This window comes from Python bivittatus, unplaced genomic scaffold (genome assembly GCF_059951505.1).
Source record: "Python bivittatus isolate LINGU-HERP-01145 unplaced genomic scaffold, Pbiv_v1 ctg000980_np1212, whole genome shotgun sequence".
NCBI lineage: Eukaryota > Metazoa > Chordata > Lepidosauria > Squamata > Pythonidae > Python > Python bivittatus.
Genome location: NW_028277125.1, coordinates 444,027 through 468,441, shown reverse-complemented (window position 1 = coordinate 468,441; position 24,415 = coordinate 444,027). Strand labels below are relative to the sequence as shown.

The window sequence follows — 24,415 nt, the reverse complement described above, 5'->3', positions numbered from 1 at the left end:
TGGCTTCCCTGCTCAGCTAAGAGGGATCTGATGCTCAGCCTAAGCAGGGGCCAAAGCGCTGGGGGCACATTCATGCGGCGGAAACAGGACCTTGGGCTCAGAGCTTCTTCACAGCTGAACTGCAGAGGAAACGCCCCCCCCCGGCAACGGAAGGAAGCCTGTTGTGTCTGTTGCGCTGTTCCCGCTGGGCCAAACACGCTCGAGACGTGGTTAACATCTGGGGTGAAGGCAGCAGGCCAGACAGAGGCTTAGCCAGTTCCCTGCCACGCTTGTCTTGGTTCTGCTTTTGCCTTTGTTTGGCTTTCAGATTTGGAAGAAAGTTCACAGCCAAGGAAAGCTGGGCGGGAGGGGCTAGAGAACATCCCTGGGTGGGCAGCAGTGAGCAGCTCACTGGCTGTCCAAGCCCTGGGGTGCCTAGCTGGGGGCACACCCCAGCACTCCCGCAAAGTCCTAGTTGTGCCTGCCCAGCCGGAGGAAGAGGCTCGGTGCCCCCATCTCGCTCATCCCTGGTGCCCGGGAGGCCCTGCATCCCTGGAACTGCTGACTCCGGGGCCAGGTCTACCAGTGGCCGCACCTGGGGAGCCTTTGCAGGGAGCCCAGCTCTGACGGAGTGGGTCGGACGAAGCCAGCCTGTTCTCAATCAAGGGAGGGGGGCAGGGCTTCTCTTGCCAGGGGTCCCCTGCTTGGGGCTCTGGGCTGCCTCCTGTGGCAGCCCAGTTGCACTGGGGCTCCTGACTCCCCTCCAGCTTGGTGCAGCTGTTGTCCCTCCGAAGGAAGCAGGCGGGGGTGGGAAATTCCTCCAGAGGAATGGATTAATATCTAGGTGAAGCCTGTTTTGAAAATGGAGCCTAGATTTCCATCTTTCCTTTCCCCCAAGGGATCCTCTTCATTTTGTCCCCATAACAACAGCCCTGTGAGGTAGGTTAGGCTGGAAGAGAACAACTGGCCCCAAGTCACCCAGGGAGCTTTCAGGTTTAACTGGCTGCCACTAGTTAAAGTCTAAGATGCAGCCACTTTGGTTCTTGTCAACACAGTGCTGATGCTGAATAATGTTACTCTCTTGGTTTTACTCTCCCGAGAACTAGGGAGGGTTCCTTCTGAGATGCTTTCCCCATGCCTCCTCCTTCAGACTCAAGTTTCATTTCTCAGACCATTGTCTAGGCCATGGCTCTTCCTCCTGTCTCCTGAGGTCATTCCCACAGACCATTACAGTCCGTCCCTGGGTGCCAGTCTGGATTTCTGAGCAATGCCCAGCATTTGATTTTCTGGCCCTGGTTTCACCAGCAAAAAGTTCTCCCGAAGTACCATGGACAGCACCGCCTAGCTCCGTGCCTGCCTCCAGCAAGAGGTGGGCCTGCCTGCCCCCCAAGCCTGCCCCTCCCCACAAAGTTGTTGGAGCCAAGTCTGGGGTGAGGGGACGAGGAGTGGGCTAGGTGGCAATGGGCCTGTGCTCCCTGGTCAGCGACAGATCCCTGAGGGCCGGACCTTAACAGGAACCAGTCCAGGGACAGGACACGCCCTTCACTTCAGTGTTCGGCCTGAATGATGTAACAGATGGCGGGGACAGGGGCGGGGGCGGAAAGCAGCCTGTTCAGAGTCGAGCCTCCCCAGCCCTTCTGCGGGGCAAGCGAGCCTCAAGTGGGAGAGGCTGGCAGAGCCAAGCGTCGCTCAGCGCAGGGCCAGAGGGAAAGCCAGGCTGGGTGCCCAGCTGCGAGGGCCCCAGTCCCCCAGCCAGCAAGAGCCAAAGGGCCGGTCCGAGATATGGAAAACGGCTCCAGAGCGCTAAGAGGGTGAAGGTTTGCGCGCTCCTCCCCGGCTGGCCTCTGCCTCAGCAAAGCAGAGTGAGATGGGGCTCTGTTCCAGTGCGAATGGAGGACCAAGGAATCTCCTTTGCTGCAGGTGGAGCAGCGCTTCCTGTTGCCTCCCAGCTGGTGGAAGAAGGGCAACAGATGCTGGCTTGCAAGGTACCTTTAGATGTGAGGCCCTGGATTGCCTAGAATAGCGGCAATATGCTGTCTTGTGTACGGGTAAAAGGAGGGCTTTGGGCACGCTGTGGCGAACCGCCCAAAAAGCGCCCAAACTGGCCATTAGCTGGGAATGCTCCATCAGGACTGGCCAACAAGCAGAGGAACGAGCAGAGACCCACCCCAGGAGAGGGGAGCCGTTACCCAAGTTAGGCTTTTGAGGAATGGGGGTTTAACTTCCGAGACCGCCTGCACCAAACTCTCTGGGAAAAAGGAGTGCTGTGGAAGATGGGTCTGTGCTGCCCGGCCTCGCTGGGCAGGCTGGCAATGGCATGCCTGTGGGCTGCTCTGCAGTTCCTGAGGGACTCTCCCGTGGGGAGCTGGGTTCCCAGGCTCAACAAGCACCCAGGTGCCCTGGCACAATTTTGCGCTGAACTGCCCATCTTCCTCCAGTACCAGCTGGACTAGCAGACCCCTGCTCAGTGCTAGACCCTTAAATGATCTGGTTAAACGTAGTACGTAAACCCAGGCACTGCCTGTGCTCACCCAGTGCCCTTAAGTAGGAGCTGCGGTCATGCAACGTGACAGACAGGGTTATGTCAACCTAGGTTGTTTTCGGGTTCGCCTTGTTCTGTGACTCTGTACATTTAGTTAGTTTATCGTTTGCATTGTATTATGCAAGCCCGTGAAACGGGCTATTTCAGCTACTAGGTTGTGTGGGGTGCGTACAGTTGCTCATACGGGTGCGCCGATACAGCTCCCATTGGGTTTGCTTTGCCCGCTCATTTTGCCCACTTGTTAAGGGCTCCCTGTCCCACAGGTCTCCAGGATGCACTCATTTTCCCCAAGAGGACACAAGGCTGGGCTGGGGCAGCTTCTCCCTAAAACCCTCGCCCAGCATCTAATTGCAAGCGCGTTGCATTCCACGTGCGGACGGACGCACGATTGGTGAATCGCCGGTCTTAGAATTTTACCTGGTATTGAGGCCCAGGGGGCTTCTCTTTGCCCCTTTAGAGGGTGAGGCCCTTTGCCCTTCCACAGCCTGCCTGGACCCTGCTGTTCATCCACCGTCCCCAAAAGTCAGCTGTGGGCTTGAACGCGATTTTGCAACCCCTCTCACCAATCTCTGGAGCCTGGCATCCTCCATCCCTTCGGCCCCTTGTTCGCGTGTCCCAAGGACAGCATCACTGTGTCTGTGGGTGGGGACTGAGCCACAAAAGGAGCTGCGCGATGTGTTTCTCCCCCCTTCACCCCTCCTCCCCAAAAGGCAGCCCAGCCCATTTGGCTGGCGGTTGTTCCTTTGGGCAAGAAGGCGCTTTCTGCAGCTGCTTTCAGCGCTCTGTGGCCATTCAGCCCATTCCTTCTTGGTTAGCGGCCCGAAGAGCAGGGCAGGAGGCCCCAGCCCACCCACTGCAGCTTGCTGGCTCTTCCAGGGGCCACCCACACCACGGGGGCCTCTGACGGCCTGTTGCTGCCACTGCCCAAGTCCAGGAGGGAGGACACAGGAGCTGCCAAGAGCTGGTCCTCCAGGCACCCACCCAGCCCCCTTTTCAAAGCAGCCAAATTGTCTGTCACCGTGTAATTGTGCGCTGTGGGGGAAAGCATGTCCTTTTATTGACCCTGAATCACCTGGAGATCTCTCGGTTGACATGGCCCTGCCATGAATGAGTTTAATATACCTGTCCTAATTGTATTTTTTAAGGCTCTGCTCATCAAAGGGGCCCCTGGGAAGAGCCTCCAGGACCAGATGTGCCCTTGGGCTGAGCAGCACCTCACACCACTGGCTAGTTCCCAGAAACAGGGAAGCCTTGATTGCCCCCAGTGGGTTCAGTACTATTTGCCCTTCTCACAGCTCCCCTCCTGATTGGGACCATGATACCGGGAGAAACTCATACCTTTTTCCACCTTGTGGATGCACTACTGCAATTCACTCTGCATGGGGCTGCCCTTGAAGACCATTCAGAAGCATCAGTTGGTGCAACACACACTGGCCTGGACAGTTAGGGCCCACTGGGGTTTGTCTGGGTAATGCCAACACTACAGGAGCTGCTCTGGGTGCCAGGTGATTTCCTTGTACAATGCAAGGCGCTGGTGGTCACCATTAAACTCCTTTGTAGCTCAAAGCCTGGCTATTTCCAAGACCGTCTTCTCTGGGTCAAAGATGCCTGCCCGTGAGACCGGGGAGAGAGGCTTGCTGTCTGCCCTGGTAGTGGACCAGCCCCTCCTTATGAGGCTTCCATCGACCTGCAGCTCTTCTGGAGCCCGTGCAGGGTGGAACGAGGGCCAAGCAACCCTGAAATAGAGCTGCACTGGGCTGATTGTTAATAGCCGTTCTTTCATGGTTCTTGTTATTTTCATTGTGTAAATTAATTTTGTATTGGTTTGCTGTAAGCCTCTCTGGGAACAGAGCATATCATCATCATCATCGTTGTCGTCGTCATCATCATCATCATCTCAAACCAGTGCACTACAGGATGACGTCCGCTTCACTGAAGATAATGGGCCATAATCCACCATTCCCGTCCAGTGTGGATTGATAAACAGCTGTTTTTCTATGTCCCAGTCTAGGGCTGAGAGAAGGCGATTGGTCCAAAGTCACCCAGCCGGCTTCTGTGCCTCAGGGGAGACAAGAACTCCAGCCTCTCTGTATAATGATGCATGGGGATGACGCTGGAGACAGGAGGAAGAGCCACAGAATAGGCAATGATCAGGTAAGAAGCAGCTGAGTCCGCAGAAGGAATGGGGGTCTGGCAAACATCTCAGAAGGGGCCCTCCCTAGTTTCTTGGACTGTAAAGGCGGTGGGGGGGAGATGTACTTTCGTGCTTGCAAGATTCTGCTCATGTAACTTTACAATAGAGCTGGTGCTTCTGGGTGTGCTTCTCGTCTGGACTACCTCGCAAGGCTGACACTCTGCTCCTAGTCCAGCACCTTCACCACCACCCTGCACTGGCTCAGAGAGCAGCAGATAAACCCAAGTAAGAAACTGGTGTTCCTGAAATTAACACGTGTGTGATCGTCCAAGCTACCCTGGATTCTTGGACCCTGAACACACAGGCCGCTTGTCAGAGGGTTCCTGCTTCCTTCTAGCCGCATCAGCAGCAAAGGCCCAAGAGCAGATCATAAACGCTTCTGGTCTCTACTTTCTGGGGACCAGGTGAGGTCTACAGTATTTTTTTCTTCTTCTTATTTTTGGAACCTGGAATCTGACCAGGCACCAAACCAGAGCCCCTTAATGCTCTGGGCTGCCAATCCTCTCGTCCTCAGGCTGGGCAACTACAGTGCTGGGCAGGGCGGGCAAGGCCAGTTCTTCTTTTCCTTAAAGCAGGCGTGGGCGGCTGGTGCATGGTCAGCAGGCCTCCTTCCAGTCGGGGAGCAGACCACCGGCAGCCCTCTTTGCTGCCCTGCTTCTCAGCTCCAGCTCCAGCCAAGAAGGGGTTCTTCTAATGGTATGGATTTGGGAAAGATCTGGAAAGCCGGGCCAGAGGGGGGATGTACAAGCAACGGCGCATGCGAGCAGAACTAGTTGGTCGAGTTCTTCATCGGAAGCTCTCCGGAGACACAGCTCCCACCCATTTAATTTCCTGCTGTTTTGCAGCAGTCAGGGAGGAAGTGAAGCTACCTCCCTCCACCTTCCACTCACGGCCCAGGCACGCATTAAAATAGTTTGCATCTGCACCAGCTGAACCCGATTGGCCTCTTGCACCTGCAGAACTGGCACTGCCAAATCGGGGGAAGAGAGACAGGGCTGGTTGGGAGGAATCAGCACCCCCTTGATTGCTCTAGGGCAAAACTCTCTTGGGAAACAGCTCTTTGGAGACCAGCTGCAGCAGCACAGCCCTGCCCAAGTGTAGCTGGGTGGGAAGGACCAGGGAGCTGCTAAGTTCCATCAACCTCAGAAAACAACCCGGTTGGATCATGCCAAGGCCCGTGTGTTTTTCACAGGGCCTCTCATCAGCTTGCAAACAGCTGGAGACCTTCTCCTATTCCATTGTTTTCCTGTACCTGGTATTTGGGGGTAACATTGAGTCTTCTTGACCAACAGCCCTTGACTGATCTGTCCTTTGTGGCTTTAGCCCACCCTTTCAAAGCCAGCTAAGTTAGAGGCCATCACCTCATCTTGTGGTAATTGTGTGTTGTGCGAGTATTTTCTTTGGCCTGTGCCAAACCTCCTTCCTGTCACTTCAATGGATGCTGCATCAGCCTACCTGGACTCAAATCTGTGAAAGCTTCTGCCATAAACCAATGTTCCCAAGTCCTCCAGTGTTCAAAAGGCTGGTGGCTTCCCTGACTCTATGAGAAAGGACTATTGTAGGAAGCAGACCGCCCTGGGAATGCCCTGTAGACCAGAAGAGATGTGAGCTCAGAAAGGCAGAAGCGACCTCTGAGGAGCCAAGAAGACATCTTCTTCTGGTGAGCTGGAAGGAGCCCTTGGAGTGGCTGCTTCAGTCAACAGCCCTCTGACCCAACAAAAGCCCAGTACGCCCTCTCAGGTGCCTCTTGTGCCCTGGTCCTGCTGCTAGGCCCCTCAGGGCAGAGAGCGGCATGGAGGAAGCTGAGCTGGTGTGTCCAAAGGTTACGCTCTGGAAAAGGGGATAATGGACCTCTGTGAATCCCCAAACGGCGTGTGGCTTCGTGTCATTAATTTTAATCCAGAAGCTACTCGCAGCCACTGCATTTGTACCACCTGAAACTTCCAAATCATTTTCAAAGTAAGGCTGATGCAACATGAGAAAGGCATGAGTCACTGTTGCCAAAGCCTCCTGAGCAGGCAAGGTCACAACTAGCCTACCAGCCACTGCTGGGCAAAGGCCCCCCTCACTATAGCTTACCCTGCTGTTCCAGCAGAATCTCCAAAGTGTGGACCAGCTTCTTCAGGGAGTGAGAACCCACCCACAGTTAACGCTGCCAGAGCCACCATGTTTCTGGAGAGCGTCAGCCTTGCTGGTTTAAGCTGCTTGACCTCTTCTAGACCTCTTTAACCTCCAAACGCTATTAGGACTGCCACATCATCTCTGGTCCAGATACCCCAGACAGCAAACTAGTGGATGCCCTCCCCCAGTAGCTTTGTTTAGATGTTGAAAAGTATTAAGGGGAGGACTGAGCCCTGGGGCACCCCATGCTGTACTGCCAGTGGCTAGGCCACTCCTGACTGGAACTGCCCGCTGACCTAGGAAAGAGCCCTGCTAACGTGCCCTCTGCTCCCCATCCCTGCCTACGACCAGCAGGGGCACGTCCCCACCAACACCCCACTGCAAGCCATTCACCAGAGCAGCGAGTGACCCTCCCTTCCCTGCCCAGGCCTGAATCCCAACGGAAAAGGACCCAGATAACCTTCTGAAGCTGAGCCACCTTCTCCACAGCCTTCTCTAGGAAGGAAAGGCAGGAGGCAGGACAACGCTCTCAGGTAAGGCTGGATCAAGATGGCTTCTTCAAGAAGAGGTACCATCTCCACCTCCAAAGCCAGCAGCGTCCTGCCCTCTCTTCTCGTGGTACTCAAGCTACAGAGAATCTTACCCACTTCCTTGATTTCTGCAGGCCCACAGGGACCACCTTACTCCAGCCACCACACTAGAAGCTGTCCATGTGCCATCTAAACAAGTGTGATTTTTATCCTTGAAGAATCTAGTAGTATGACTCCAGTAGGGAGCAGGCTATCCTGAAGATGATTCGCAGACGCAGTAAGGATGGAGAGGTGAGCCTGCTTTGCTGCCCTCGTTGCCATTGCGTGGTCCTGATTATGGACTTGGACCTGTGCCTGGTCATGATCGCTCCTTGTACTGAAACCTGCGAGGGTGCATCCTCATTACTGCCAACCAGGTTTCGGTGATGTGGGCCAGGTCCACTCCACATGATGTCATACATAGAGAGCCTTACTTCAGACAGACGTGGTATTTTCCAGCAACAGCCTCAGACTAGAACAGCTGGGTCCCAGCCTCTGGGCAGAGACCAGTGAAGAAGAGGGGGCCGGCACCAGCAGAGACCTGATCTCAGTGTGACTCTTGCTTGGTGGAATGGAATTAGGGAACCAGGTGTGTAAAGCAGGGACGGGGTGGCAGGGGGCTAGGACCCCACAGTCCCAATTAAGGAGTCACCCTGAGAGGTCAACTTCTGCAAGCTCTCAGCTGACCTCCCCTTAACTCTAGCCACCAGCAAATGAAACCCAGCCCCCACCCACAACTCAGGTCCCCTCCAGTGCAGCCATGTCAAGGCTCAAACCACCCCACCTTGATAAAACCTCTCCTTTTTGGCCACAGAGAATTTCTGTGTCGGGTCCTGCAAAGACCCCTCTCCCACAGGCTAGTTGTACAAAAGGCAAATATGGATAATGGGGGACCCTGCAACTGAGACTGCTGGCCAGCAGATTGCTCTCAGGGCTGCAGGGTCTGAACGTCCAGCGGGGGGTCCAGAAGACAAGCCTGCCGATGTGGCTCTTTCAGCGTATCGCCTAAACAACAGCTCTGGGAAACAGCCCACACCCGGGAAGAGGAAGGCCTCGGCCACCTGATGGCATGAGGAACAGCTGGGGCAGAACTGGCCCTCGCCGGGCCCGCTGCCACTCGTCCTCCTGGGCACCGAGTCGCTTCAACCTTCTCCGTGAGCACTACCTGCATCCAGAGAAGCACTGGATCCTTAAGGTGAAATACCGCTTGTTACAACAGGGCCTCCACAAGAGGGAGCAAATGACAAAAGGTGCGTCATTACACAAGACCTGGAGTTTGGCTTTAGGATGCAGGTCGGTGAGATCAGAGCTTGCATCCTGACATCATTTGGATGCTCTCTCCGTTGTCTGCAGAGCTCCTGGGGATCTTATTCCAAGGATGCACAGCAGCCTCTCTGGGCAACAGCAGGTGCCGGAGTCCCCCGCGTTCTGCCTGTGGGCGCCATCCTTGGGGGTGTCTCCCTGGCCCATGAGGGAAGCAGAGTGGGCTGGGCGAGAGGCACTTGGCCTGTTCCAGTGGCCCCCAGGGCTCTTTTGCTGACCTCTGGGACAGCTTCTGCCAGCTCTTCCAAGGCCAAGCAAGAAGATCCAGAGCATGAACGGGGGATGACCTTTGGCTGGCACCCTCTCTGCTCCCATGGCACTTCCCTCCTGGCTACCTTGACTCAGCCAAGGAAGTGGGCACAGGCAGAGGACGGGTGCTCCTTACAACTTTATTGCAAAAGGGTGAGGGAAGTGAGAGAAGCCGCCTGGGGCACGCACTTCATGGGCCCCCTTCCTTCGTTCCCCTGGTTATGCGGGTGATTTCTAGGCCAGCGGGCCACTGCTAACCAGCGGGCCCCCATCCATCCACCCTGCCCAAGGAGCGGCCGTCGCAGAGGCAGCTCCAGCCAGGACTGGCAGGGCATGCAGATGTGCCGGGGAGAAGGGACGGAGGCCCGGCCGCCTCTCCTCTGAACACGAAGCCCAGCCGTCTCCTCTCCAGGCCAAGCCCAAACACTCAAGACTGCCCCGCTGACAGGCGGAGGACGCTCTGGCTGCACGGCCCTTCTGCCCAACATGCCCCCCGCAGTCCGAGGGGCAGGCACCACGTGCAGCTCCAGGCAGCGGCTTCCTCCCGGGGAGGAAACGGCACCGGGCAACCCCTGGGCGGACTGGCTTGGGCTGCTGGGCTGTTTCCCAGGAAGCCACAAGACGCCGCCTCAGACCTCCACACGTGCGTCTGCCGCTGCCCCTCGAGTCTGGCGTGCGGCAGCCCCCCCGCCCCCGAGCAGCAGCTACTCTGTCGGGATAGGCGTGTTGCAGTTGCCGTGGTAGATCCGGACGTGGCCGTCGCACCGGAAGTAGTGCTCAAAGATGTCGCTGTAGCCGTGGTCGCGCCACCAGGAGCAGAGCTGGCGGTTCCAGGTGCAGTCTAAAACGTGGAACAACTCAGGGTGCTCCATGCCCACGAGGGTGAAGAAGTCCTGGTCACCCAGGTGGCCCTTGAAGTGGAACTTGTTGGCCAGCTGCTGCACCACCGCTGGCTCCAGCAGACGGTTGTAAAGCTCCGACTGGCGCATGGCCTCCAGGTTCAGCAACAACACCCCACTGTTGAACCCGGGCAGCCCGTCAGGAGGCGGCTCCCCCACCTTGGTCCCGGGATGCTCCTGCCGATACTGCCAGAATATGTGCCTGCAGGGAAGGAGACCAGGGGAGGTCACTGACCCCCGGGCAGCAAATGAGAGCTACGGGCGAGGGGGAGCAGAAACCCCAGGGGCCTCCGGGGAAAAGCAGCTTCTGGGTTCACGCTCTCGGGTGCAACAGACCGAGGAAGCGACTTGCTGCCTCTTCTCCAGCGGCCTCCTTGCGAAGCCACACCCTTGTTTCTCCCCTTCCACCCAACATCTCACCCCAGGTGTGCAGGAAAACCTCATGCAGCAGCTTGCCAGGGGACAAACACCCTCTGGTTGCAGATGGCATCATGCCCACAGTGAGGGCAAACCCAGCCTGGAGGAGCTCCAGAAAAGAGGGGGACAGGAGGCCCATGGGAGCCTTTGGGTCCTCTTCACAGTAACACCACTGCATGATAAGTCTTCTCTTGGGTTTAAGCAGCAGCAGCAGCAGCACCACCCCTGTGCCCCTCAGCAATGGGCACAGAATGGCACAGACACTGTTGCCATGAGGACCAGGAGCCTGAGATGGCCTTCTTTCCGAGGAACAAGACGCCTTCTCTGGCTGGCCCCTCCTCCCTCCCGCTCAGCCCCAGCTGTGCCTTGGAGGTGGCGCAACAGGCCACCTGAGCACGCGATGAATTATGACGTGCACGAAGATGCCGCTATGAGAAACGGGGCTGGTGAAGGCTTTCGGCTCAGGGTCGCAACGGGACCTGGGAAGGCGTGTGACCGAGGGCCCAGGGCTGCCACCCTGGCTGGGTTTCACCCAGGCAGCTGCCCTGTCCACTCTCTGAGTGCCACTGCAGCCGGAGAACCTCCCGGTCCGGCCACCCATCCTCCCTTCCATTGCACAGCCCTGAAGCCAGGCAGTGGGGTAGGAACTTCGCCCGGCCTTGCTGGCAGGACTGCCTAGCAGCCTCAGGTTGTCTGGGCAGGGGAGCCATCCGGTGATCCTGCGCCTCCTCCAATGCCCGAGTAGGCCCTCCCACAGCCCAACACGTGGCTGCCACATACACCACTTGCCTGCCGCACGTGACAGCATGGTCCCTCCTGCCCAGCGGGCTTTGTCCAGACCTAACATCTGAGGAGCTCACTCAGTCCCAAGGCTGGCCCGGCCCGGCCCAGTGCCCTCTTCTCTCTGGGTGGCCCGACAGGGAAGGGCCAAGGCAGTGGCACAGGGTCAGACATTACTACATACCGATAAACCGGCTGCATTTCTCGGGCAATGCCAATCACAGCTCCCTCTGGGAAATTGTCAAATTCCTGAAACAGTTCCCGGATATTGGCCCGGTATTCCACATCCAGGTCCACTTGCACGATCCGCAAAATCTCTGGAAGGGCAGAGCAGAGAAGAGTCGGCAAGACGGGGGGCCTCTGCTGCATTCGGCAGTCCCAGTGGTGCCCCCCAGAAGACTGGGCCAGGAAGGGAGGGGGTCCGAACGGGTGGCAGCTCAGCCCCCAGCCGGGCCAGGGATCCTGGGAGTGGCGATGCAGAAACATCTGGAGGGTGTGCACAGGGTTGGCTTTCTGGGGAAGGGGCTAGCCTTTTCTCTCTCCGCAGGCTCCGCAGAGGGACAAGACCCGAAGGCCCGTCCTGCCTGAGCCAAACCCCGCGGCAGCAGGTTCGTTTTCTCCAGCCGCAGAACCCCAGAAGAGCCTGAGCTGAGGCTGAGGCTGCCCACGGGCTCTGGAGAAAGAGGAAATGCTACGGATCTGGACCTTCACCAATCCTAAACGTCCAACACACCACAAGCGGGGCGGAAGGGGGCAAGGTAGGCTCCGCAGCCCTTCACCCAACCGCCCCCTTGGAGGGAGGACCAAGAAGCAGAAAGTGTGGCGTTAGGCTGGGCAAGTAAGCTATTTCCCTCCCCAGTATGCTTCCCCAGGGAGAACGGTCCACTCTGCCGCCAAACGCCTAAGGCAGAAGAATGCTGATTCAGATCCACGAGGATGGTAAAAGCACCGGGAAGTAAGGATACCCAGTACGGCCTAGAGAAGAGGAGCACTCGAGCAGACGCGTTCCGAGGCCCCTTTGCTCAACTCAGGAAGCCATGGCGTTCGTACCCCCATTCTGCCCTCATTCAAACACCCTCCAATCCACTCAACGCGATGCTGAATAAACAGCACGCTGCACTTTGTGGTATGTAAAGGAGGGTCCACGTAAAGGGGCACTGCATCCCCACCTGCTTCTGGCCTGCTTTTTTGCCTCCAGAACCACAACAGGCCAACCTGTGCTTCAGTGGATCGCCTGCTGGCCTCCTATCCTGGGCAGGAGGCTGATGCCCAGGATAAACCCGAGAGGAAGGGGGGGCAAAGGCTGCTACCCGCTCCTCTGCCCTGGCTGGCTGGAGGTGGCACTGCTCCTTACCCTGCCCCTGGCTTAGCCTCCGCTCCCCGGCTAGTTCTGAAGTCTGCCTTGCCCTGGCATTCAGCCCATGTGGAAGCAGGCCTGGCGCTGCCTCGTTCGCCCCCGTTTTCCTTCTCAAGGATGGGGTGGAGAAAGCCCAGTCCTGGGGCCTTTTACCTGCTTTTCAATGCTTTACCAGCCCCTGTGCCATTCCCAGAAGAGCAATGCAGAGGCCCTTCGATGGCTAACACTGCCGGGTAATACTGCCTCCCTCCACAGGGGCTGACCACAGCGCAGGGACGGGCACATCCACCCTTCCCTGTGCCATCGGCTCTTGGTAGGGGCCTCCCAGGAAGCCCTCTAGGACTGCAATGGGGCCAGGGGGCTGACAGGTTAAGGAAGCCCCTCTCTGCTAAGGGGACACCAGCTTCTCCTTGCCACTCTGTGATGAAGCTCAGGTTTGGGGCACAGCAGCCCAACCAATGGCCTTCCTATGGCGCCCAGAGCCTTGCTGGTGCCCTCTGCCCCCACCTGGCCAACCCAGCATCCTGGGACAACTGTCTGCTGGCCCAGACCAGCCTTGATCCGAACACATGTCCTCCGCAACAGAGCACAAATGCGGCTCCCTGGCCCCATGCAGGAACCTTGCCAAGCAGCAGGTGATGGGCATGGGGCAGCAATCGCCCTGCAGGGAACAGCTCCTCTAGGGAGGAGGCAGAGGGAGGGGGTTGCCCGAAGGTCCAGCTGACCCTGCCTGCCAGCGTGAGAGAAGAGGGCGCGGGGTGCAACTGAATGTCCTTCCAGGGGGAATCAGAAGACATCAAAGCTGTTCTGGAGTGGGGGTCAGAATGCGGACTGGGAGTGGGGAGGCCGGTTCCAGCCTGGCTTAGGGAGCGCCTTCGCTGCGCCTCTGCTGGTGCTCCTTGCAGGTTCTTTGGGGAGATAAAGACTCAGCTGGGATGGGACATACATTTCTTGAACCTTATGCTTTACAATTCGTTAGGTGGTGCTCCTGGACTCCTCCTGATTTTTGGCTACCGTAGATTAACCCGGCTCTCCTTCTGTGATGCCTCTGAAAGAGACTTAAAAGGACGGGGCACAAAGGCAGCGACCCTCTGCGTGGGCCAAGGAATGCTGCAGGCAGACGATGGGCACCGATGCCCCCGCACTCACCTTTGGGCATGATGTGATGCATAGCAACAGAGAGGAAGAAAATGGAGTCAGCATAGTAGCTGCCAGCCCCAGCGCTGAAGAGCTTCTGCATTGCCTCCACGGTGGGCAAGAGCTTCTGGGCGAGTACTTCCACGTCATGGAAGAACACCTGCCGGAGGGGAACTGTCAGGGCGGGAGGCGGGTCTGCTGGCTGCTCCCCCCAACAGGGCAAGCGAAGGCAAGGCCCCCAAGGGACCGGGACTGGCCACAGGGGAACTTGGTTTCTGAGGTGCTGCCCAAAGTGGCTCCCATCGGTTCAAATACAAGCTGGGGCAGCACAGGAAGAAGCAACTAAAGAGGAAATCACCCTAAAATGACCCCCCAAATGTCCACCCTGTGCTTGGAGGGGAGCCTTGGCTGCCGCAGCTGATCTTCACAGGTGTGAATTGCAGAGGGTGGGCAGGCGGGCGGGCATGCTTGGTGAAGGCCTGGCGCCCCAGACAGCCCTCAACGTGCTCAGGATGCAGGCACTGCTCCCCAGGCGGCCCAGCCACTGGCCTGGCCTGGCCTGGCCTGGCCCGGCCCCCGGCCGCCCACGACAAAGCCAACCTGTGCGCCTGGCTAAGCCGCCACCTGGCCACAGCAGAACGCCTCTGGCCAGGGGCAGCTTCTGGGCCGAGCCACGGGGATGGGACCGTAGGCCAAACGTGAAGGTGAAGTCGTGGGAGCCAAATGGTGCCCGCGCCATTCCCGCCCAGGGAGAAGCGTGGTTGGCACACATGCCGGGTGCCGCTCGTCTGTCTTCCTGAAGGCCTGCACTCCGTCCAAAGGCGGCAAAGGCCGCCATTCCCAGCCCGGGGAACGATCTAGCCTTCCTTCGGGTTCGCTGACCGTGCACCGGCTCTCCTCCGCCGACCACGGCGCCCAGCCCCGCCTGGGCGGGCCAAGGGCACCGCAGAGAAGCAGGGCTGCGCGGACTCGGCGTGCACCCAGCCCCAAACCCCCGGGAGCCCCCCAAAGGGCTTCATTTCGCACTGAGCCGGAGCGCGGACACAGCAGGGCCCCGGGGCAGTCCCCAGAAGAGGGGCCGGGACAGAGGGCGGCCCCGCAGCCGCGCCGCTCGGACACCGTCCCCGCTAGCGGCCGAGCCGCAGTTAGGGCGAGCCCCGGCGGGGACGATGGGCAGGCGGAGCCGGGCGCCGCCTCTTCGCTCTTCGGGACCGGGGCGAAGCCCGCCGGGCGCCTCGCTGGAGCTGGGACAGCCTCCCCGGCGGTGCAGCAACGGCAGGCGGGTCCGTCCGCGCGCCTCCGGGGCCCCTCTCGGGGGGGCGGCGCAGAAGGCGGCCCGCTCAATGCGCGCTCACCTTGTACTTGAAGGCGGCGTGGCGGAGCGCGTCGTGGAAGAGCAGCTTACCCAGCGCTTTGCTGGGCGCGTCGCAGAGCAGGTGGAGGGCGAGCGCCTGCTGCGGGCCCAGCTTGCCGAAGCGCACCAGCGAGCGCAGCGCCGCCGCCGCCCGGGCCCGCAGCGCCTCGTTGCGCTCCGCCTTGGCCAGCACCACCAGCATGTGCAGCTCCGCCTCGCCCGCCGGCGGCTGCCGCAGCAGCTCCTCGCCCGCCTTGGCCTTGCTTTCCGCCGCCAATCCGGGGGGCGGCGGCGGCGGCGGCGGCGGCGAGGCGGGCTCCCCCGCGCCCGCGCCCGAGCCCGCGTAGTAGAGGGCGCACGCCAGGGCCAGCGCCGCCGCCGCCGCCAGGGCGCACGGCTGCGGGCGCACCACCGCCGCCACCAGACGACGCGCCATGGCCGGCAGCAGCCCGCCTCCCCGGCCCTGCAGAGGCGGGGCCGGCCGAGCCCCACCCCGCGCGAGGCGGGGGAAGGCCGGGCGGCGGCGGCGGCGGCGGCGGCGGCGGCCCCCTCGGCGGCTCCGGGCACCGCTGCTCCTGCGCGCCGCAGCTTGGGGAGCGGGCGTGGGTGTGCTGGATGGCCCAGGAGCGGGTACGCCCGCGGGTCTGCGGAGCGGGCGTCGCGGCGCGGCCGATAACGGGCTCCGGTCGGGGCGGGAGGGCCCCGCGAAGCCCTGGCTGGGGAGGCCGGTCGTCCCGGGCGGGAGGCAGCCAGCCAGCCGCGGGCGGCCTCTTCCCTGCCGTCGCCAGGACCGGCCCGGAGCAGGGTGGCGCTGGTCACTGCCACCATCTCTACCCCGCCCGCTTTTGTTTTTGAAGCGCCAACAGAAGAGAAAGACGATAACCAAGCACAGTGATGGGTAATTGACTAAAATAAGGAAGTTAACAGAACGAAACTTTTACAACGGCACTCAGGACTTCAACCGTCTTGATCAGGTTTCCTTGTGTTGGTAAAACATCGGTCACAAGCGGACAGGGTGAACGTGCTTCCGGTCCAACCGCCGGCTTTCCAGGGGCGCAAAACGTCTCTCGGCGTCCTGCCTCGTCTCCACGGGTGCCCCGCGAGGCTGGCGGAGCACCCTCTGGGGACTGGGGACTGAAGGCGGCGTCCCGCGGAACAGGCGCCTCTCCAGAGCCCAGCAGCCTGAACTGCTTCCAGAGCGGAGGGCGCAGCAGAGGAACACCTACAGGAGGGAGGCGCGTTGCAGGGGGGCTTCAAGGAAAAGGCCAGCCTTGAAGGGAATCCGGGCAAGAGGACTTTCAGGCAGTGCTCCGAGCAGCGGGTGCCCACCTGGGGACAACTCCAAGCCCAGGCGCCTGGAGACCACAAGCCTCCCCGACCTCTGGTGATGGGGCACACAGGGCCAGCTCCGGGGAGTTCCGGTGGGTACAAAGGTCTGGGCTGCATCATGCCCTCAGGCAGGGAGGCGCCCTAGGGCTTCACCTGCCCTTCTACACATAGAAGCTGCTCCTTTCCAGACCCCTGGAGCCCCCAAGTCTTCATCAAGCACATCCGCTCTGCGAAGATTTGGCAGCTCAGCTGGAAATCAGCAGGCCGTGCGTTTGCCGGACGGCCCTGAGGCCCGGGCTTGTGGGAGAAAGAAGTCGCTGCAGGAGGCAGCAGTGGCAGACGAGAGGATCGATGACTGACGGTACGCTACCTTCGCATCCCAGAAGGGCTGCCACAGAAGAGGCAGAGGACTGGCTTGGTCTTGCCCCACAGGACAGGACCAGAGCCAAGGGGCTGAAACCGCAGGAAGGAGGATCGGGCTGGGCATCTGGAGGCACCCGCCTTGTGAAGTGCTGCGTGCGTTCTCTTTGCTGGATGACCGTCGGTCAGAGATGCCCTGTGGGGTCCTGCCTGAGCAGGGAGTTGGACCAGATGACCCCAAATGGCCTTTCCAACTCTAGGACGCGAGGTGTCCTGTGGCTAGGACCTGAAGTAGGTCACAGGGAGACTCCCCCTTTCCTGCTTACCCCTTCCTTTAGCTGCCCTCCCCCCAGCTGCTCATAGGTTGGTCTTTGGGGAGCAACCTCTGAATGGCTGCCACCCTACCAATCTCGTTGCTTGTGCTCCCCCAGCCAGCCCAACCACAAAGCAATTGCACGCAAGCAATTAAAGCTGATTTATGTATAAAAAGGGGGGATGAGGGTACATGGGGGCTGAGGTCTTATTCTTTGTAGCTCTCGGACCTTTCAAGGCTTTTGCAAATCAGGTGGCTGGAAACGATTTAATTTTTCTGGGTTGTTGGACGCCATCTGGGAGAAGTCCCGAAATATGTCCTGGTAAGTTTCGTCTCCTGCGAAAGAAGGGGAGATGCGGCATTGAAGAAGTGCCGCCTACTTCCACAGAAGCTCCCAACTAGCCTGCCCTGGGGAGTCCTCCTGTCCGGCTGCACCGCAGCCCCCTTTCTCATCCAGCCACTGGGGAGGGCTCTGTAGCCCCCCGTAGCTGACTTTATATTCCAGGCAGTTCTGTACTTGCCACATGAGCCTCGGACAGGAACCCGACATTTTCCCACTGGGATGCCGGGATTGTGACAACCAAACTGCAGGGCTTGGGGATTGAACATCCTAGCTTGTGCACAGAGCAGCAGCAGCCGCTGCCGCCGCCACAGGGTGTGAGGTGGCCCCCAGTGGCTCGTGGCCTGTGGATCACCCCACTCCCACCACTGCTGACACTTTCAAACCCACTCCTCTGAGGAGAGTGGCCCTTCTCCTGGCAGGGCTGCTGGCCCCCCTCTTTGAACGCAAGGTGCTCCCTCCTTCATGCACCCCCAACTGGCAAGGTCCCCAAAGCACCCGGGGCAAGAGCGGGGCTGGCCATGCCAAATCCCTGGGTGCAGCTGGGATCGGGCCCCGTGGCATGCACCGCTTCGTTGAGAACGGCCTTCCGCCCTGAGCCACTGAACCCGAGAGCCAGGAGAGCAGCTCGGGCCCCACGGCAGACTCTACCTGGAGAGAGCGCCTCGCAGGCAGCCGTGTGGAGGAAAGCTCAGAGTTAGAAAGAGAACAGGAAGAAAGGCAGCGGAGGGGAGTGGCTTCTGGCCCTCCCACCGGGTTCAGGAAGAGACGGCACGGTCTCCCTGAAGGCCGCCGAGAGGGAGAGAACAAGTGCAGCTGGACAGTGGCCCCAGTAGCCAGGCGGGGGGCTCCCTCCTATCCAGGCTCAGGCTGGCGGCCCCTCGTCGGGGAGGCTTGGATTCCCGCAACTCCCGAGCTGGGCTGGGCTGGGCCTCCAGGGCCCTCCCAACTCTAGGACTCTGCCCTGCAAGATGCGGTGTTGCCCTGCGCACCAAGAGAAGAGGTCATGGCAGACCCAGCCCGGATGATGCAATTCCACCCTTGAGGACACGCAACTGGGGCACAAGCATGCTGACCAAGACGTGTGGTGTCCACAGTCAGGGCAGCGTCTTCCCGTCCGTCTCCCCACCCTGAAGCTAGATGTTCCAGGCCAGAAGACTGCTGCTCCTTGCCAGCCGGCAGGAAGGCCTGGGGAAGCCGCGGCCAGATGGCACCGGCAGCAGGCCAAACCCAGGGAAGAAGAGTGGGAATCCCCAGCCTGTTTTCCAGGGTGGCTTTTAGCTGGGACCCCCACTAGCCAACTACCCCTCACTGGCTACCCTACTGGCGGGATAGGGAGAGTGCCACCCAATGGATGAAGTCCGAGAGAGGGAAAGGATTCCAGTCCAGTTCAAGGAGCAAGAGCGAGTTCCCTCTGCTTTCCTCCTGGATGAGAGGAAGGCCCTCCTGCCTGCCCCCCCCCCCCAAGCATGGGAACCGGGGCCGGGAACAGCACCATACCGCTCTATTTCCAGCAGACCCGTCCTGATGGCTGGAAGCGAGCTGCTCAGCACAGAAACGGGCAGGGCCACGGGCCCCGCAGCCAAGGAAGCAAGGAAGTCTGCTGTAGCGGCCGCAGTGGGGCAGGCTGCAGAGCCGGGCAGGGCTTGGTGTTCTCAGGAGCCCAAGGGGGAGTTCAGCCAAGCGGGGGGGAACAGATGGTCAATGGGAGCTGGTCTTGCAAAGTTTTCCCTGTGCCCCCCCGCCCCCGTGTCAAGCAGAAGTTGGGGTTTGTTGGAAGCAAGCCTGGCTTGGGAACCAGAATCCCAGAAAGCAGCCCTGAGCATCTGCTGCTGATCAGGGAGCCCCCAGCCCCTGCTGCCATCTGGATGAGGGTCCTCCCGAGCCCTGAAAACCGCCTCCCAAACACTACAACTTGTCTAGCTGCCTGCTGAGGAATTCCTGAATGCACTTCCTGTACTGCATCTCCGTGGGGCTGTCGGCAGGCAGACCTGGCTGGCCGTAGAGGCCTTCCGCCTCCCGCATCTCTTCGTTCATCCTGGCTAGGCGCAACCTGCACAGAAAGAAAAGAGATGCTCGTCCCACCTCCCTCGGCCTGGAATCCCTGGCGGCCTGGCCCCGGGGGTCACAGCGCGTGGCCCGAACCTCTGCCCAGCCCCAAACAGACCCCCATCCTGTCGCTTCTCGCAGAAGGGAAGAAACTGCTCTGAGCAGAGCCGAGCTGGTCTTCACGGGCAGAGGCCGGGCCCTGCGCTGTGGCCCCCAGTCCTCCCCTGGCCCCCTGCCCGGAGAATGCAAATCCCCGTTCTTACAGGGTCACAATGTCAGCGTTGGCTGCTTCTATGGCGACGCTTAGAGGGTCCTTCCCGTCCTCGTCTCTGGCGTGCTGGTTCGCACCCCTTTTCAGGAACAAACACACCTGCCTGTTCAAGGGAACCACAGAGTGGTCAATTCCTTCCACAAGAAGGTTAGGCTTTGCGGGAGATTTGGGGATCAGATGCCCGTTTTTACATCTGGATTTCTGAAAGGGATAGCGATAACTCTCCTCCGCACCCAGGTTCTGGCAAACGATCCCAGCTGAGAGAAAGGAAGCCAAAGGCAGTGCAGCAAATAAGGGGGCTCAGCTTGCTTGTAAGCTGGAGCAGATGGAGGATCTGTGCTGCAAACAGCTGGTTTGATTGCTGCGCGAAGCCACTGTGAGGCTCCTTTGTTGGATGACTCCACAAGGGCTCAGCACAACGCCAGAGCCGGGCCAAGGGGTGACCAGCCTGCCCTCGTTTTCAAGCAGGCACTTGCCAGGACCACCATCTTCTCTCCCGCAGGGACTCCCCTGGCTGCAGCCTCCGGCACTCTCGGGAATCCTACCGGGACCCCAGATGCCTGCGGAAAAGCTGGATGGACGAAGCTGCGGCTCCCGCCCCCAAGGCCAGAAGACCTACCCTGTGTGCCCCAAGATGGTGGCATGGTGCAGTGGTCCTCTGCCCTGGGCATCTCTCAGGTTCACGTTAGCCCCATTCTGGAGGAGAAACTCACAAGTGACCAGGGAGCCCTGCAGAGACAGAGCGGGATTCAGCCTGAGCTCTCAGTCAGAGGCAGGCCTTGCCCCTCCCTTCCCCAAATCTGCAGGGCAGGCAAGGCTCACCCCACGGACTGCCTGGATCAGCGGAGTGAAGCCATTCTTCTCTGGGTTGCTCCAGTTGACGTCTGCCCCCCGAGCCAGAGCTTCAGCCATCTGGGGAAGGCTCTTCTTATAGGCGGCGTGATACAGCTGCAGCCCTGCAAGCAACAGCTTGGGATCCTGGGAAGCCACCGCCGCCTCCCCCTGTCTTTCTCCCGCTGGAAGAAGAGGGGCACTGCCTGTCATGCCACTCTGCCCTCGGCCTGCCCCGCATTTCCTGGGGCACAGCAGCAGCTTCTCCACCTTCAGTTTGGCTGGAGAAGGACAGACGGCCAGCTGGCCTTCTGCAGACGTGGCTCAACTGTCTTAAGGGCAGAGGCAGAACAGGCTGCTGGGAATCTGCCACTTTTTATTTTGACTGGACATTTTAATTGCCCCCAGTCCAAAACAGGCTCCTGTCCCACTCTTGGGCAACATCTGGGGGGCCGGGGGATGCCAGCCTAAGGAAAGACAACGAGGGTCCCCAGAGCAGCACACCCAGGAGGTCCTACCTGGTTCGTGCAAGATGCTGGCTGGGGCAGTGACTACCAAATGCTCTCTGCTCTCCTCCCCGCCGGGCTGGAACCCACGGTCGCTGCTTGGCGCTGTTTTTAAGAAAAAGCAGTCCTTAGAGGTGGCAGCAGCCCGTGGGTGTGGGACAGTTGCCTTGGCAGGCTAGCAGGCTGGCTGGCAAGCAGTGGATGTGAAGCAGAGGGGCCTGCCCTCAGCTCACGGACCCCCAGAAACAGGAGCGAGCAAGCCAGAGCCGGAACAGGGACCAGAGGGGCCTTGACGCGGATTCTTCCTCCACACTCCTTCACAAGGTACAGTGCATAACCGAAGCCACACTGGAAGTCGCAAAGAAGTACAAAGCAGCTAGGGACGGCCACGCACACAGCACATCAGGGAACACACCCAGAGCATACTTACTCCTCCGCAGATTTGAGGAGGTATCAAAGTAGGAGAAGAGCAAATCTAGCTGATCAGGACAGAAGAGAGACTCCTGCCTTGCCTCGCTGCCACTCACACCAACCATTGGGGACATGCAAGCTAGCAAAGCTTAGTGCAGGCAGAAGACAGGGAGGGAAGAGGAACCGCTCCAGGGATAAACGAGGAGGAGATCAGCTGGTTAGTGCTGGCCTTGAGGCGCAAAGACCGTCAACTCCTCTGCATCTCGGCTTCTCCCCGGGCTTTGGAAAGCAAGTGGCGGGAGCTGGGCGTGCATCTGCATCTCCGGGGATTGCCAAGCCAGGGATTCCGCCACCCTCTTTCCTTCTGCAAGTAACGGCTAACCCCTCGGCCCTCTAAGCACAGCCACGGAATCCTGTTTCCTCCTCAGAGAATGGGAGGCTGGAGACCTCCCCGAGAGAGAGCGAGCGAGAGAGAGAGGAGGACGGGAGGAAGAGGAGCTGGCCTCTCTCCACGAGCGGGAGGGCGAAGACGTCCCGTTTCCAACCTCAGCAACCAGCCTGCGTACCTTTCAGAGAGGCCGCCACGTTTTCCGGGCTCTCTCGCTTCTCTGCCTCTTGGCTGGGGGTCAGGGCTGGCTCTCCTCCTGGGTCAGCAGGGGACACAAACCGCCGGTCCACATACTTCGCCCTAATGTACTCTTCCTTTTCCTGTCTGCGTACAGAAAACAAGCCAGGTTAGCTTGCACCACGCAGGCCCAGCGTCGCAGAGCTTCCAGCGGCAGAAGACAGATCCTCGTGAGCCAGTTGCCCTCCCCTCTGGGCACTCCACAGCTGACTTCGGGGGCTGCAGAGGGGGGGCTGCACAATGGGCTGACTGCAATTGCAGGGCTCCCTTCTCTGTAACCGGCTGGAACGTGAACTTCCTGCCTCTTGCCCCAGAAGCAACGAAGGGCAGCAGGACGTGCATCTCTGCCCCATCCCCCACAGGCAGCAAGCCAGCATCAGGAGGACTCATTTCCCATCTTCTATACTGACAGAGTCCCCTCCTCACAAAAGGCCCCAATACTTGGCTCTTTACAAAGAACACATAGCAGCCCCTCCTTGCACGGAGGTTAAAAGGAGGTAAGGAAACTTGGAGGAAAAAGGAAGTCTTGCACAAGCTGGGAGGGAATGTGTCAAAGGGTACAACATCCAGAAAACGGTCATGTCAAGCTGCAGAACGTGCTCAGAAAAAATAGGAATCCCAGAACATCTCATGAGAAATCTATATACAGGCGAGGAAGCCACAGTATGGGCAGAACACGGTGAAACAGGCAGGCAAAGGAGTGAAACAAGGCTGTATACTCTGTATTTATTCAGCCTATACGCTGAATATACATTAAGGGAAGCTAGACTGGAAGTAGATGAGCTTAGTGTTAAAACTGCAGGAAGAAACCTCAGTAATCTGTGGCTGTGCTGAAGACCCTACTCTAATAGCTGAAAATGCAAAGGATCCACAAGCTCTAGTAATAAAAGTCAAGAAGCATAGTAAAACATGGGAATAAAATTAAATATAGAGAAGACCAAACTAATAACAACAGGTACAACAACCAGCCTTATAATGAACCGTGAAAATACTGAAGTGGTGAACAGCTTCTGCCTTTTAGGATCAGCCATAAACAGTAAAGAAACAAGCTGCGGACGAGCGCTCGGTAGAGCAGCCACGAAGGCCCAGGAGAAGATATCCAGATGCCGGGATGTGTCTATGTCTACAAAGATCAGAATTGTGCAAGCCATGGAATTCCCGGTGACCCTCTTTAGAAGAGAGACTTGGACGTTGAAGGAGCAGGACAGGAAGATTATTGATGCTTTTGAACTTTGGGGTTGGAGAAAACCCCTGAGCATATAATGGACAGCCAGATAAACAAACAAAGGCACCATCAAACAAACCAACCCAGAGTTCTCCCTCGAGGCACAAATGATCCTCCTTCAGACCCATTACGCAAAGGCCCAGCTCTCTGGGGAAGGCTCTGATGCTGGGAAGGGTGGAAGGAAAGAGGAGAAGAGGACGACCAGCAGCAAGGTGGAGGGACTCGGTTACAGTGGCGATGAGTGTACCACTGGAACACCTGAAGGATCAGGTTAGGAAGAGATTGTCATGCAGAAAATCTATCTAAGTGGTTGTTAAGAGTCATCACCTTGATGGCATATATGCAACTTGATGTCTCTGTTATGCAAGGTCTTCAAGAAGATTATTATACAGTGTGTTTGTGAGCACTTGGATAGGAATGCAACAATTAGCAAGGCAGTAAGATTTGTCATGCCAGACTAATCTTATTTTCTTCTCCGATAGAGTTACTAGTTTAGTAGATCAAGGGAATGCCACAGACATAGTATATTTTGACTTCAGCAAAGCAGTCAAAAAGTATCTCATGATATTCTTATTTAAAAAATAAAATATGAACTAGATGATATAACTACTAGATGAATACCCAATTGGCTGAACGACCGCATCCAGAGAGTGCTCATAAATGGCTTTTCATCAATATGGAGGGAAATAGCAAGGGCCCCACGGTTCAGACTTGGGCCCCATAGACCGTTCAACATTTTTTATTATTAATGACCTGGATGGAGAGGTTGAGGAGATGGTTATTCAATCTGTGCATGATACAAAACTAGGAGTGGCTAACATTATAGAGTGTCAATGAGTGCAACAGGCTGCTTTATGAAGCAGTCATTCCTCTCCCCTGGAGGTCTTCAGCTGGGCTAAATTGCCATCAGTCTGAAGCAGGTCTTGCACCAAGCAGCTATGGGACCAGAGGATCTCTAAGATCCCTTACAACTCCAATTCTATGGGGAATGGAGCATATAACCATATAATGAGAGGACTGGATGAGGGATTTGAGGAGGAGGGGAGAGAAATCTGAGCATGCCCACATACAGGACAATTCCCCCCTGCGCTAAGTACCTTTGGCTTCCAGGATGGGGCTTCTTGACTCCCATTTTTTCTCTGTTTGCTTCATACACCCTGTTTATGACATCATTTCCCAATTCACACATCAGCTGTGGAGAAATCATGAAACATCCAAACCTAAGAGGGCCTAC

General features: G+C 58.5%; 2 protein-coding genes and 1 long non-coding RNA gene across 8 annotated transcripts in view; 1 reads left to right on the top strand and 2 right to left on the bottom strand.

The window, feature by feature from the left end:
• The first annotated feature begins 1,583 nt into the window (after positions 1 to 1,583).
• LOC148213488 (uncharacterized) lies at positions 1,584 to 7,917 on the top strand. Of its 2 annotated transcripts, XR_015794356.1 has the most exons (5): positions 1,584 to 1,796; positions 1,900 to 1,964; positions 4,528 to 5,119; positions 7,264 to 7,369; positions 7,501 to 7,917. It is a non-coding gene; the product is annotated as an uncharacterized LOC148213488 (long non-coding RNA). The 2 variants fall into 2 exon arrangements; XR_015794357.1 differs by lacking the exon at positions 7,501 to 7,917 and having other exon boundaries at positions 4,528 to 4,675; positions 7,264 to 7,320.
• Positions 7,918 to 9,097: 1,180 nt separating this feature from the next.
• XXYLT1 (xyloside xylosyltransferase 1) lies at positions 9,098 to 15,395 on the bottom strand. Its single transcript, XM_088131920.1, has 4 exons — positions 14,923 to 15,395; positions 13,580 to 13,727; positions 11,258 to 11,390; positions 9,098 to 10,078 (listed from the first exon to the last, which is right to left on the bottom strand). Exons 1-4 carry the CDS (start codon positions 15,355 to 15,357, stop codon positions 9,682 to 9,684), a joined length of 1,113 nt encoding a protein of 370 aa, XP_087988046.1. The 5' UTR covers positions 15,358 to 15,395; the 3' UTR covers positions 9,098 to 9,681.
• A 1,675-nt stretch (positions 15,396 to 17,070) lies between these two features.
• ACAP2 (ArfGAP with coiled-coil, ankyrin repeat and PH domains 2) overlaps positions 17,071 to 24,415 on the bottom strand; it is a 33,813-nt gene continuing 26,468 nt past the window's right edge. For 2 of the 5 annotated variants that reach the window (XM_088131916.1, XM_025174421.2), the window contains exons 16-23: positions 24,279 to 24,373; positions 21,898 to 22,043; positions 20,933 to 21,025; positions 20,406 to 20,599; positions 20,203 to 20,312; positions 19,576 to 19,686; positions 19,191 to 19,316; positions 17,071 to 17,259 (exon numbers count right to left, since the gene is read on the bottom strand). In XM_088131916.1, coding sequence (XP_087988042.1) covers positions 17,172 to 17,259; positions 19,191 to 19,316; positions 19,576 to 19,686; positions 20,203 to 20,312; positions 20,406 to 20,599; positions 20,933 to 21,025; positions 21,898 to 22,043; positions 24,279 to 24,373 — 963 coding nt within the window. In that variant the 3' untranslated portion in view covers positions 17,071 to 17,171. The remainder of the gene's footprint in view (positions 17,260 to 19,190; positions 19,317 to 19,575; positions 19,687 to 20,202; positions 20,313 to 20,405; positions 20,600 to 20,932; positions 21,026 to 21,897; positions 22,044 to 24,278; positions 24,374 to 24,415) is intronic. The other 3 variants (XM_088131918.1, XM_088131917.1, XM_088131919.1) reach the window with 3 other exon arrangements.

Excerpts from the sequence above, each read along its gene's own strand:
- XXYLT1 (XM_088131920.1), bottom strand. The coding sequence starts at position 15,357 with ATGGCGCGTCGTCTGGTGGCGGCGGTGGTGCGCCCGCAGCCGTGCGCC. Across the intron at positions 11,391-13,579 it reads GCATCACATCATGCCCAAAG|AGATTTTGCGGATCGTGCAA; the intron begins GTGAGTGCGGGG and ends CTGCCCTTCCAG. Across the intron at positions 10,079-11,257 it reads GAAATGCAGCCGGTTTATCG|GCACATATTCTGGCAGTATC; the intron begins GTATGTAGTAAT and ends CCTTCCCTGCAG.